This window comes from Zingiber officinale, chromosome 9A (assembly GCF_018446385.1).
Source record: "Zingiber officinale cultivar Zhangliang chromosome 9A, Zo_v1.1, whole genome shotgun sequence".
NCBI classification, from domain to species: domain Eukaryota; kingdom Viridiplantae; phylum Streptophyta; class Magnoliopsida; order Zingiberales; family Zingiberaceae; genus Zingiber; species Zingiber officinale.
In genome coordinates, this window is record NC_056002.1 from 428,773 (window position 1) to 443,239 (window position 14,467).

The 14,467-nt window shown below is 33.8% G+C and overlaps 2 protein-coding genes across 2 annotated transcripts; both read left to right on the forward strand.

Moving 5' to 3' along the window:
* Positions 1–4,799: 4,799 nt before the first annotated feature.
* LOC122019789 (ultraviolet-B receptor UVR8-like) lies at positions 4,800–9,706 on the forward strand. Its single transcript, XM_042577309.1, has 6 exons — positions 4,800–5,723; positions 5,975–6,184; positions 6,272–6,382; positions 7,478–7,846; positions 7,945–8,052; positions 9,052–9,706. The coding sequence occupies exons 1-6, from the start codon at positions 5,385–5,387 to the stop codon at positions 9,391–9,393; spliced, it is 1,479 nt and encodes a 492-aa protein (XP_042433243.1). The 5' UTR covers positions 4,800–5,384; the 3' UTR covers positions 9,394–9,706.
* A 1,451-nt stretch (positions 9,707–11,157) lies between these two features.
* LOC122020934 (microtubule-associated protein RP/EB family member 1C-like) lies at positions 11,158–14,272 on the forward strand. Its single transcript, XM_042578987.1, has 6 exons — positions 11,158–11,351; positions 11,458–11,613; positions 12,699–12,805; positions 13,136–13,352; positions 13,452–13,565; positions 13,811–14,272. The coding sequence occupies exons 1-6, from the start codon at positions 11,262–11,264 to the stop codon at positions 14,126–14,128; spliced, it is 1,002 nt and encodes a 333-aa protein (XP_042434921.1). The 5' UTR covers positions 11,158–11,261; the 3' UTR covers positions 14,129–14,272.
* Positions 14,273–14,467: the final 195 nt, after the last annotated feature.

Genomic DNA, 14,467 nt, shown 5'->3' on the forward strand with positions numbered 1-14,467 from the left:
TTGATCTCTGATTTTACATAGCAATCCATCATCTAAATAATAACTCAATTATCTCGCGGGAGCCAATTCAATCTCACTACAAATAAATACTCCTATAGGAACGATTCTTTTGTTTTTTACTTTCAAAGTAATTTTCAACTACCCTAATATTTTTACTATCGGTTTGAAAATCACTCCTCTTATTGCCGTTCCTAGATGTGATTTTCATAACTATTGGTCAAAGTTGGAAAATCACTCCTATAATTTTTTATAGGAATAGCACGAAACCAATTATATACTTTATACATATAACAATAACAATGATTTCAAACCATTTCTATAGTTATAAATTCAGAAGGGGTTTAAATTGTTCTAAAATATTTTAGATGTTAGAATGATTTTAAATCACTCTTATATGCCAAAAAGAATCAACATTCTTTGCCTCCGGCTTAGGTTTTAACGTGTCGGGTCAATTCCATGGTCGACCTCGACCATGCTTACGAATATGGTTGACTCATTAAATGTCATCATGCTAAAACCAACTCGATGAGTAATTAATAGGTAGGTATAGAACTAGCTACATAATCCAAATAAATTGAAGAGAGTCTAACCAATTATACATAAATTTCTACGATATTCAACTTGTCGAGCAATAATCTAAACAAGGTAATGATTACAAAAGGTAAGATAATCGATAAGGGTATACTTTACGTTCTTATAGCTCAAAGCTGTCTTTCAAATTGGTTAAACTCAAAAAAATGATAAATAGATGAAAATCTTAAAAATATAAAACCAACAAGATGAAAATCTTAAAAATATAAAACTCAACATTCAAAATTGAATCATGCTCTGATATCATAAATTCAAAAGCGTTTCAGTCTCTCTAAAACTGTTAGAAGTTAGAATGGTTTTTAAATCACTCTTATACACTATGGATATAAGAGCAATTTTGAAATGCTTAAATAAGTATAGAAGCACTGCTTCTATAAGTAGACCTGACCCCAGCCAGATTTGAACCGAACTAGGCTTGACCTTGGGCTCATAACTGGACCCGACCCCAAGTCAACGAGTTTCCCGGTTTCATCCCAAATTAACCAGCCACCGATTCAAGTTGTTGGAATCAAGTTTTTTTTTTTTAAAGAAATGTATAGATATTAAAAGAAATTTATTAGTATTGAGATTCGAAGACTCCTAAATTATAATCGATCTTAACCAATTAGACTATAACTATTAATGTTTTCATATGTTAGTTAATTATTTAATAACTAATCAATAGTTTCTTTTATTATATTATTATTTTTAATAATTGGGAGAAGAGTAAGAGAGATATTTATTCATTTATTTATTAATTTATAATCATTTGTCGATAAATAATATCATATGTTAGTTGACTATTTAATAACTAATTAATAGTTTTGTTTTACTGTATATTTATTTTTAATAAGCCCAGGTTTAAACGATTTTGATTATCTATGGAAATATGAGATTAAAATTACTTATGGAAAGGACTTTGGTTCTGATTGGTGCCCAAAGAGGAAAGAAAAAAAATTTATGTTAGCTTTACTTGCTATTAGAGACTATTAAAGACATAGAACAAAATTAATAAGGTTAATATGTTTTAAAAATAATTGTACTTAATAATAAATAATGATATTTGTTAATATTCTCATGATAAATAATCTACTATGATTTTTTTATTTTAAAATAAATAATTTTAAATAAATATTATAATATTTTTTTTAATATGAATTAAAAATATTAACGGTATATCCTAGTAGCGCAGAGTCGGAGGATTGATAAAATTGAATAAAAAAAGAGATTTTATTGAGTGAGATTTAGGATTTTGGAGTTGAATAGATGAAGAGGAAAAGTTTTTAATGTGAAATTTAGGTTCATAGTTAAATATAAGAGGAAATATTTTTGACATGAGATTTATAGTTTTATTGATGCATAGAGGAAAATGAAGAGGTTGCTTGCGAAGCTAGAAATGAAAGTTATGGGTTTAGAAGGAAATATTAAGAGAAAAAGCTTAAGTAAAATAAATAAAAAAAGAAAGAAAATTGGTATAAATAAACTTAAGGTTTTCTTTTAATAAAAATAAAAATGGTAAAAGAATGAAAAGAGATATAAATAAAATTAAGATTTTATAATTTATTTAAAGAATAATTTATTTGACTAATAAATATTTTAAATTAATTAAATTAAATTTAATTTAACAATTACAAAATAAAATATAATAAAGTAAACAATACACTTTAATTATCATGTTTAAAAATATTATTGATCAATTTTAACTTTTATCAACTAAATTTATTTGGTAAAAATATTTAATTAATTTTTTTTATCATCAAGGGAACAACTGCGCGCGCACATATATATATATATATATATATATAGAGGATTCATATTTCTGGTGGTGGAGATCTAGGTTTGGAAAGTGCCAATGTATGTTGGTTTAAAAATTATTCCTAGACGTTGGAGTAATAGAAATAGTTAATAGCAGCGTTTGATATAGATCCATTACTAAAAGTACCCAATATCAATATTTTCAAAATTACTTCTAATAGTTTTATCATTAAGAGTGATTTACAGTAGTCCTTTATTCAAACGGGTACTAAAACTATACATTAGATGCAATTTAAAAATTAATTCTAAAATATTAGAGCAATAGAAGGGATTTATAACAACACTTTACATGAAACCATGATAAAATATTCAGTAGGAATAGTTTGGTAATTGTTCTTAGAAGTTAGAGCAATAAAAATGATCAGTAGCTTCATTTGACACAGAATCGTTGCTAAAAGTATCCAATATCAACAATTTTAAAATTGCTTTTAATAGTTGAATCATTAAGATTAGTTTACAGTAGCCGTTTATTCAAATCATTGTTAAACTTATTCAACAAAGGTGAAAGGTAAGATAATTGAAATGATTTAATGTAAACCAATTCTGTTGTTCGATTTTCAAGAGCGATGTTTAAACTACTCCTAATAAATCGTTCCTATACAGATATTTTTTGTAATGTTTAATCACTACAACAATGGGTGATTCACTCACCCTAAATGTCTCTCATCACCGGTCCTACAACGACATTATGGGAGTAAACTACGATATTGAGCACCCTCCTAAATGGGAGGTCATTTAATCTTCAAGGGAATGAACCTTGTGGCAATCGACCCTTACCTAATGCAACAACTCTATCACCGAGTACCATCCCAATGCAAAATGTGACAACGCTCACGCCAAATGTCCCTCGTCGTGGGTCCTACGATGAGATGAAGGGAGGTAAATCGCGTATTGAGCAACCCTCTAAGCGAGATAATTATTTACCGTAGTTATGACTCAAACCCTTATCCATTGATATAAATCTATCACTTTAGTACTAATTCAACTACGCTTCTATGACCAATTTAACTCAATCACTTATGCAAGTCTACCGCTTACAATAGATAGGCGTACAATATTATAATAGTCATTAAATAGAAATTATAATTTATTGATGATGATTTTAATCAAAATTTAAAAAATATTTATTAAATTAAATAATTTTTTTATATAAAAATATTTTAGTGAGCATTTGGTTTAAATTTATCAATCAGAATGATAATGAATTTGATTAGGGATCAATAGGAATGAGAATCAAGATTACATTATTATTTAGTTCAAATTCTGAAATAAATATGATTGTGATTAATAATATTTATTTCTAATAAACACAGAATCAAACAAATTTTTCATTTTATCCTGATTAGTTAATACATTAAAAAAACAATTTCTTTATGTTTTAAATAATATAAATATCATCTTAAAATTATAGATAAAGATATTTTAATTTTTTCCATTTAAATTTATTTATAATTCCACATCTTCTATTATTAATTTATTTTATTTTCCTTTTTAACTATTACCATAACATTATAATTAAAATAAAGTTTATTTTTTCCTTTTTAACCATTAACATAACATTATAATTAAAATAAATATTACTTTTCCCTTGTTAACCATTACCGTAAAGTTAATCTTCCTTTTAAAAGTAAAATTTTGATTGATAAAATTAAAAACTATAATTGATTACAGGAGGAATACGAGTCATTATCCAATTATAAATCCATTTTTATAATCCAAATATTAATAATAACAATCTTTTTCTTCTTTTACATTTTCATTATCATTTTCCACCTTTATCTCATAAACCAAATGCCCCTAGTTTCCCTTCCTCTGCTCTAAATAAAGCTGATGAGAAACTCACAGCTGTCTACCGTTTTATATTTATATATGTGATTGATTTAATAAATTTTGATATTAATTCGGATGCAAAATGTTTGACTTTTACGTGCCGCCGTATAAAATAAAATATTCTGATAATTTATCTATTTATATTTTATAATCGACGTGATACTATTCCAAATTTGGGATAAGTTATGTTTCATTAGTTTAAATTATTTTATTAATAAAAAAAATCATCATATTTCGATTTCCATAATTGTATCGTCATCCATCCGTCCGTTTTCGTACGACGATATATTAATTTTGCCCACCCCTGAGTTCTGACGTCCGACGTGGCACGCGTTCGTAGCTTCTCCCGCCTTAACGTCCGCGACCACTTCAGTTAAAGCGTTCGCTCCGTTGTCCAATGGAAGCGCGACACGTTCGCATCGTCGTCAATCTTAGCGACGAAGCAGCGTCTCCTGGTCTAGAAACATCCAAACGACAGAATGGACGACAAACACGTCGCGAGCGAGGCTGCCCCACCGAACCAACGGCCGCGATGTCTTTACTGGTGCCCACTAGTGCTCTTCTTACAAAAGACCAAACCACAGGCGAGTGGAAGCCTCGGTCATCAAAAGGGACGCAAAAGAAGGCGGAGGAAGAGCTAAAGAAGCAGAAGGCGAAGGTCGGCGCAAAAGGAGGCGATCCTTTCTGCCCCCTTCCTTAATGCCCTCAATTCGATCCCAATTCGAGTGCGATCTGGCCCTCTTTGGTTTCCCCCTTCGATCCGCGACGTTTTGCTTCGCTTCGATCTGCTTGGGTTCTTCTCCTCGAGTTTTCCGTCGCTAGGGTTGGAGATTCATCCGCTCTCTGCTTTTGCTTGATTGTTCCTGTCGGTATCCTCTGAATCTTCTGATGCTTCTTGTCCTTGATTCGTCCCCACGATCTGCGAACTTCGATTTCGCCTGCTTTATTTCTTGCATGCTCCTTCCGTTGGACGTTTTCTTAATCTTTCGCTGCTCGTTCCGCCACTTTCGGTTTCCGGATGCTTATGTGGTTTTGTAGCACGCAAAGCGAAGCATCCTTGCGGAGGATTGGTGATTTGTGACAGTGCTAGAAGATTTAAAATTTGGAGTTGGGGAGACGGTAGGGTTCTTATTTTGGGTTGACGGCATCAAGAAAGTGAGAGCCTTCCGATGGCAGACCGCACTCGAGGATTCTGTATTGAAGAGTTGCCTGCACATTTAATTCTGGAGATACTGACGACTGGGCGTTTAAGCGCGGTGGATCTGGCGTGCTTGGAGTCAACTTGTAGGCTGTTTGGAGGTTCTCACGGGATTTTCCCTAGCAAATTCCAGTCCATGGTTGAATGTGCCGCATTCTACCTCTGTCAAGCACACTCTTTGTTCAGTTCCCTCCCACTAATTGCACGGAAAAATCTTCTTGACCGCTGTAGTAGGAATTGGAAGAAGGTTCTGAGATTCTTGCAGTCGGTGGAGCGGTCTTCCAATAGCGTGGAGACATCAGCAGGCAATGTATGGCTTCTGTTTTATATGTTGTTGGTATAATTGAGCTAGGATTGTATTGATTGACGTGGGAGCCCCTTTTTTTGTCATATTTGAATCATGACATATATAATCTACATGCTTCGTGATCATCATGGGGGTTAAAAACTTCTGAGCATTTTGTTTTTCATTTAGTAGAAAAATGCTGAACTTAACTTTTATTCATGCCGTATCACTAAATATGCACGTACCTTTTGCTAAATTGCATTTTCATCATGCAGATTCAGGTAACCACTGGAAAGTATCATACTCTAGTACTTCATGATTCATCAGTCTTTTCTTGTGGATCTAGTTTATGTGGAGTACTTGGTCACGGCCAAAATACAACCCAATGCACTGCATTCAGCCGTATTAATTTTCCATCTTTCTCTCCTGTTATTCATATATCTGCCTCTCACAACCATGCAGCATTTGTCACACAATCTGGAGAGGTAATTGCTCTATAAAATTGCTAAACTTGATACAACAGTTAAAGATTGTTGTTCATTTCTTAACTTGAGCATTTGTTATTCTTCTAGGTGTTCACGTGTGGCGATAATTCTTCATTTTGTTGTGGTCATGGAGAAGTCCGCCGAACCATATTCAGACCTACACTCATTGAAGCGCTAAAAGGAATTCCGTGCAAGCAGGTATATCTCTGTTGCTCATCGTAGACAGAGCACCAATATATCATTACACATGCAGTCCATACTTCTGACTTCCATGACTCACAAGCAAATAAATGACTTACATTGTAGATTTCTACTAAGATGTGCCCTTCTGAATGGCTTTTCTCAATTTCCAGACTATGGAAGAGAAAAATGTAATATTTAATTTGAGGTGAAAGACAATTTTATGCTGGTGGGTTAGCTAAAAGTACATAATAGTTAACAATTTGGTTGTTTTGAAATAATATCCCAACTTTATTTGGTGGATTTACCCCGGCAAAACCCTCAATTCCAGCCTTATCTGATCAGTAGGACTAAAGGGAATAAAAATAAATATTTAAGACAGAAAAAGAATAAAATAAGGGTAATGCAAAACAAGCTTGAATTATTATATTTCAACATAATAAGTAATATTTATTCTGTTTGATGTTTTGTAATATTTGTCAAAAAATTCTGTATTATTCTTGTAGAGTTAATATACTCTTGAATAATACAGAATTTGAATAAAATATTGTGTATATAATTTATTGACCCCCTTTGTTATTCATTTAATGGAAATTATTATATTTGTGAACTCCTAGAATGATACAGATTGCCAGTCTCAAACAGTAGGGTAACAATGACTCCAATGGTTGTTGTACGCAAAAGTACCGGGACCAACAAAAAATATTTCCAAACCATCTGAAGTCTGCTTTAAATGTAGTCCGTAAGGCTATAATAGCAGTGCATTTGTGCAAGTTTTAACTTGAACAAGATAGATGACAAACGAAGTTGAAAAGGATTCTGTTTGTGCTGATATTATGGCATGTAAAAGATGATCTACTATCATCAAACATCAACATTTAAACTATCATTATTAATGCAAGTACATTACCTTACATATGTGTAACCAGTAGGATGAAGATCCTACCTAGAATAGTGACTGAAAGCGACTAGGTTAATTTGGCTTGAACACCATATGGTTATAAGATTCCAATTTCTAGATCGTAATATTGACAATCAGGACTGTTTAATTATTTCTTTAATTTTTCTAAGTTGTTATTTGTTTATGATCTTTAACTTGGATTTATTTTTCAGGTTGCCACTGGGTTGAATTTTACCGTGTTTCTTACAGTCCAAGGCCAAGTGTTCACCTGTGGGAGCAATGCACATGGGCAACTTGGTCATGGTGATACCATAGATAGATCAACTCCAAAAATTATTGAATTCTTTGAGGAGCTAGGCCAAGTGTTTCAGGTTGCTGCTGGTGCAAGTTATACATTTTCTGTGACTGAAGATGGAATTGTTCATTCTTTTGGTTCTTGTACCAACTTTTGCCTTGGACATGGAGATCAACATGATGAACTTGTACCCCGTGCCATCCAGTCATTTAAGAGGAGGAATATTCATATATTACGGGTCTCTGCTGGAGATGAGCATGCAGTGGCTCTTGATTCTAGTGGCTTTGTATGTCTGATATGATTGTTATACTAACCTGCAATTGCAAGTTTTTTCCAACTTCCGTGTATATGTTGAAACACTGATTTATCATGCCCATTTTTCAGGTATATACATGGGGTAGAGGCTATTGTGGAGCCTTAGGCCATGGAGAGGAGAATGATAAAACCATTCCGGAGATACTGACAAGTTTAAAGGGTTACCTTGCTGTACAGGTTAATTTATTTTCATCCCTCTATTCCATTTATTCTAAGGACAGAATTTTACTAATATACAGCAAAGGAACTATTTAACTTGTGGTGGTCACAAATATACTTGATCATAACAATAACTTAAAAAAAATACAAAAAAAATACGAAATCAAATTCTATATTCTTATTGGACAGCCTATTAACTTGAAAGATAAAAGAAATAACTTTTGTACAGCTTTTATGCTTACTAAAAGATCTGGACATTTAATCATCTTATGGATTATTGAACAAAGCAACAAACTGCTAATTTGGTATATTAGCAAAACATTTAAGTTTTTTCGCTTAGTTTGGTTGTCACATTTAATGGGATGATTCTGATATTTTTGTTGTTTCCGTACATTTTTAATCTAGCCCTCATTCTCTCTAATGGATATTTCTTCATACTTTTCAACACACCTACATCCACACAAATTGGTTGCAAGTAATTGAGTTATTTATTTTCTATTTGGTGCACTTTTTCTAGATTGAATTTCAACTATTAATTTATTTGTCTTTTTTTTTGCCCCATTGATATTCAAACGATCAGCTTTGGCAAGCAACACCTCAAAAATTAAAATACTTGGTTGATGTATATTTTGCAATTCTTCATGTATTCCTTTACAACAAAGTAATTGAACTTCTTGCTAAACACTCTTCATGTATTTACAATAATTGGACAAATGAGAAAACACGAAATAAATTGGTGAACAAGGAAATGAGATTCCTTGTTTACGTTATTCCAAATCCTCCCATTTATTTCCACCAAAGAAGTAGGGTGAATTTGGGTGAGAAGGATGTGAGCTTTTAAGTAAACACCAATGACATTCTTCTTCCCCTTTGATTCTATCCAAGGAATATCATCTTCCATTCTTTTTTTTTTCTTTTTCTTTTTTGACTTATACTGCATCCTTTTTTCCCTGTTTCTTTTACTATCCCTATGAAGTACACCACATTGAAAACAATTATTATTCTGGATACTTGCAGGTGTGCGCAAGGAAAAGAAAAACTTTCGTGCTTACTGATGAAGGTTCTGTTTTTGCATTTGGATGGATGGGTTTTGGTAGCTTAGGCTTTTCTGATAGAGGAAGCTCCGACAAGGTCATGAAACCACGGATGCTCGATAACTTGAGGTCCCAATATGTATCCCAGATCAGTACTGGACTCTACCACACAGTTGGTGTCACAAATAGGGGTTTAGTATTTGGCTTCGGGGACAATGAAAGGGCGCAGCTCGGCCATGAACAGATGCGAGGTTCCTTAAAACCAACCGAAATAGTGGTTCAGAGGACGATGGATGATATTGCCATAGCAGCACCAAGTGGTTGAAGATGATGATGCATTTTCTTTTTTTTTTATGGTTTTTGTCTGTGTGCCTACATTTCGTTTAGCTTACAAGAACGTCAAGCTTGCCTTTTTCTTCCAAAAGTAGCGGTGTTACGGATCATATCCGATGGCGTTTGTCAGCCAAGTTACCATGAACAAGTGTGTGTAGTCTGCTATTAAACACTTTTCCATTTCTCATTAATTTGTCAAAGTTGTGTAATATATAAGTATTGCAGGATCGATTGCTCGATCTTGGTATCTGTAACGTTCTTCCTCTTTGCAATAAGAATGTAGAATTGAAAATTACTAGACTAAATTGCCGAATGTGAATGGTGTTGATTCTATTAATGATAAAATGTTATTTGAAATTCACTTCTGTTTTTTTTTTTTGTTTTTTGTGAATGGCCCTTATCTCAATTTTAGTTTGATTTTTCCTTTGTATGGAGTGAGGGTTCATTAACAGAAGGGGAAGTGAAGGAAAGTAAAATATTTAACTTCTTTTTATTTGGAAGGGAGAGAAAGTTGATAAACATTAACATGTGTTATTTTATTTTGGAGGAAAAAAAAGAGAATGAAGATTAAATAGAAGTTACAAAATTACTCTTACTTTTTAAATTAGATAATTTTCATAATATTAATATTTATTTTATAAATATAAATTAAATATTTTTAATAATAAAGTTAATTTTTTATATTATCATTTAAATTAGTTATGTGTTTTAATAAAAAATTAAATTTTTTTATACTATTCATAATAAAACAATGAATTACCGATAATCAAGTAATTAAATGAGAAATAATGAAAATAATGATTTTAGAAACCTTAAATAAAAAAATTTGAAAGGTAACGTTGATAGTTAAAATTCCTATTCTTTAAAATTTATTAAATTTCGATAGAGAAATTAAAAAATAGTAGATATCTTTTTAAATTTTGATGACAAAAATAATTTTTCCCTTCAATTCAGTTAGTGGAGCCTCTCCTCTAATAATCTGGAGCAAGTGAGCTAGGAAGAAGGTGAGAAAATTGAACTACATAGCAAAATTAGAAATTGAAACATTTCTTAAATTATTAAGAACAGGGATAAAATTGGAATAAAAAATCTTTTGTTTTTCCTTCCCCTTCTTTACACCTCAATTCGGGATGTAAGAAAATCTCTCTTTCCATGAGTAACGAAATTTAAAATTTATCCTTCCTTACCTTTCCTTCCATTTCTTTACTCCTTCCCAGCAAGATTCAAAGTTTCTCTTCCTCTTCCTTCTCCTTCCCCTTCCCCTTCCCCTTCCCCTTCCCTCACCTCCTCCCAAACATACCGTTAAATGGTCAGTTACTTTTGCAAAATGGAAATTAAATTTAGCTAGTACCCATAAATTAAGTCGGCGTATTTTGTCAGGGAAATAGTGAAATTTGGAGGAAATCACAATGTTTAATCCTTTTTAATATTCGTTATACGAATTTAAATTTATATATGGACGCAATGTTAGATAGCCATCTAACTAACGAAATGATTTAATCAAATCTGAAATATAATTGAGATAAATTTTAAAAGTGACATAATACAGATTAAATGCATAAACAAATTAATATACTTATTTTTTTCAAAAAAAAATATTTATTAATAATTTTATATCATAAAAATTAATGCTAAATCTTATAAATTCATAATATAATCATTTTTATACCTATTTAATTTAATATTTAATCTATTCATGACGCGATTAAGAGAAGCATGGATTAGTAACTAACCCAAGTCTTTCATCTCTGGCAGTCGAACTCCCACTCCATCAGTTCAGAACCCCAAAATCCCGCCCACCAGTTCACCCTCAAGAAGATCGACCGATCGAAGGCGCAATAGCAATTAACCAGCATTGGAATGATGAATTCGGAGTTCATCTTGGGGCGGAACGAGGTCCTGCCGTGGATCAACTCCGCCCTCCATCTCGCCCTCACCCAACTCGAAGAGGCATTGTTTTCTTCAATTTCTCCGATCGATTCGAGTAGCTAGGTTTCGCGAAGATTCCGCCTGAATCGTGATCTGGGATTTTTTTTTTCTTCTTCTTCTTCTTCAGGTGGCGTCGGGGGCGGTGCAGTGCCAGCTGATGGATGCCGTGCACCCGGGGATGGTGCCGATGTACAAGGTGAACTTTGATGCCAAGAACGAGTACGAGATGATCCAGAACTACAAGGTCCTTCAGGATGTCTTTGATAAGCTCAATATCACCAAGGTCTTTCCTTCTCTGTCTTTGCGCGTTTCTTTGTTTTCTTTACCCATGCTTTCTTTCGATAGATCAATGCTGTTGTTGAATCAATTTCGTAGTTTTAAGGTTTGGTGTTCTTGTTTTTCTTACTTCATTGATTACTTTCGAGGATTTTTATGTGTCAAGCCAAGGCGAACAGATAGATAGTCATGATATATCCGTAAAGGTAAATGCAAGAGATCAAAACCTCGCTAGCTATTTCCATGTATAAGTGTGCGCAGTCTGCTATTTTTCATCGGTAAAAGAAAAATATTTCCATGTATAAAGAGAAATTGATCTAAGAGAAATTGATCTTTGAAGGCACATTTCACATATTTAGGGCTTCACTGTAGTTTCGATCTAAGAGAAATTGATTCTTTGATGGTGATCATCCAATTCATTATTCATACCAGGTCAGAAGTATCATTTCATACCCTTTTATCCGTCACAAGGATATCTGCAAGCCTTGAGAGTGCATCTTATCGAATGATCTTACCACATCTTAAGGGTTCTAATTTTTCACAGAGGTATCCAGTAGAAATAATACTACTTAGAACATTGTCTTTCTCAGAATTTTCAACTTGGACAGAACTCCCTGAAGTTTCCGCCTTGTGTACATTTTTAGAAGCAAACACGCTTGAACACCCTATAGCTTGGTTCGGCTTGGCTTGTTTATAGTCCTATTAATATTTTGTATGAAGGAATTCTCAATTTTTGGACGTTGTTGGAGGAATCCACATTTGAAGTTAAATACCGTTTGAATCTTTTGAGATCAATGTTTAATTATCTGCAATTGAAATTAATCTATATTTTCTATTTAGCTCTTCATAATAGTCAGAAATGGTGAAGTAATGTAGCGTGTTCAGTTTAAACAGCATTTTTTTTTCTTTTAAGAAAATGCTGCACTTCACATACTGAATTCAGTAAATGTATGTTATTGCACAACATGATTTGTTATCTAACCCCTTGTACCCTTTTTCTATTAATGAAATGAACAACTACAAAACGATTCTTATCCTGCCCTTTTAAGAGATTGGCGAGGTCAAACTAAATCCATTTTCCCATCTCATTAGCAAATCGAAGTAAACAAGCTCATTAAAGGAAGGCCCTTGGATAATTTGGAGTTCATGCAGTGGATGAAGAGCTACTGTAGTTCTGTCAATGGTGGCAACATGAACAAGTAATTTCTGGACATCTTGTTTTGCTGATACCAAACTAATTTTATTGATTTGCAGGAAGAAGGCCTTATGGATAATATGCCAAAATTGTTTGGTTAATAGACATCATTTTGGAAGTTCAGTTATCCTTCTCTGATTGACATGTTCCTTTCGTGTTCACTTCTGAAAATAAGAAAAGTGTCATTTTGTCGGAAAAATTAGTGATCATTGTTCTTATTTTACGTCATTGTTCTGAAAATTGTGGCCTGAGTTTCCTAAGCTTTGTGTGTGTTTGGCCGTGGACATTCATAACTAAAACCTCTCTTGTGAATCTGACCATTCTTTTTTTACAGCTACAACGCTGTGGAGAGAAGGGAAGCGTGCAAAGGAGGCAAAGAAACAAGCAAGAAAGCAGCAACCGCTCAACCATCGTCCAAATCTCCCTCTTCTGCCCCAAAAGCTCAACCTCCGTCCCGTTCCACAAAGAGAAGCGACCGCCATGCAGGAAATAGGCCACGGAGAGCCCCAAGACTTCTCAGCGCTGATGTTTGTGATGCCTTAAATGATCTAGTGAGTAAAGATGCACAACTTTTTTTTTCTGTTTATTTATCTCCTAGATTACTCTAAAACTCCAATGTGTTATTAAATGGACGTTGCAAAATGATGTAGCTCAGGAGGCTGAAGCTCTTGGTGTATAGGCTTCAGAAAGAGAGAGCCTTCTACTCTGGGAAGCTGAGAGACATTGAAATCCTGTGCCAGAACCCCGAGATGGAGCATCTACCAGTAGGTGCAACTCTCCCTCTGATAATTGAAATTATTGATTGATACTTATCTGTGGATATTTCACTTCTTTTTTTTCAGTCTTATTTCTCAGAAAATAAAATTTGAAAATAATTATTGAAAAATCTTTTCAAGAAATTTGTCTATTCGTTTTCTAACGACCATCATCGCTCATCTAACGGAATAATCGCTTTGATGAATATCTCATACATGCGTCGCGGTTGCCATCCATGGTTGTGCTGCTGCAGATTGTAGGTGCCATCCAGAAGATACTGACCGCTGCAGATGAGAGTTCGTCATCGCCGGTCGTAGCGGAAGCAGAGGCCATGGCGGCAGCGCGACGGCAGCTACAAACTACTGAAGCAGCGCCGCGCACTCTCAGTCCAATCCCTGAGGAGACATCTGAGGAGGAGGAGACATCTGAAGAGGAGAAGCCGGAGCCGAAGGCGAAGCAGGAGATGCTGAAGAAGAGGAAGAATGTTTGCACGCTGGATGTTAACATGGCGGCCAGCTCTACGCTGTCCCCGAGGCGAAGGCTCTCCGGCAGCTCCGACGTCCACAGCTAGCTGTTGATTGCTCCTTCAACAATCCGTTCAACAATTTGTTTGGTAAGCTTTTTGAATAGAGACGGGAGAGACCACTCCTGATGTCCAGAAGCTGGTCGCCAATGTATAACTTTGAAGACATTAGTCTTACGGTTACTTGATAAATTTTTGACCAATTTCATTTTAGTCCTGGAAGTTTACCTTCATTTCAAATTGACACAGGATTTTGAAATAGTCAAAATGCCTAATGAACTTTTTAGTTATTCTTTAATAATTTTTAAATTGTCAAATTCAAATTATCATCGCATTATTTTATCCCTACTCGTTTAATACCCTACATAATTCACTGAACCGAATTCA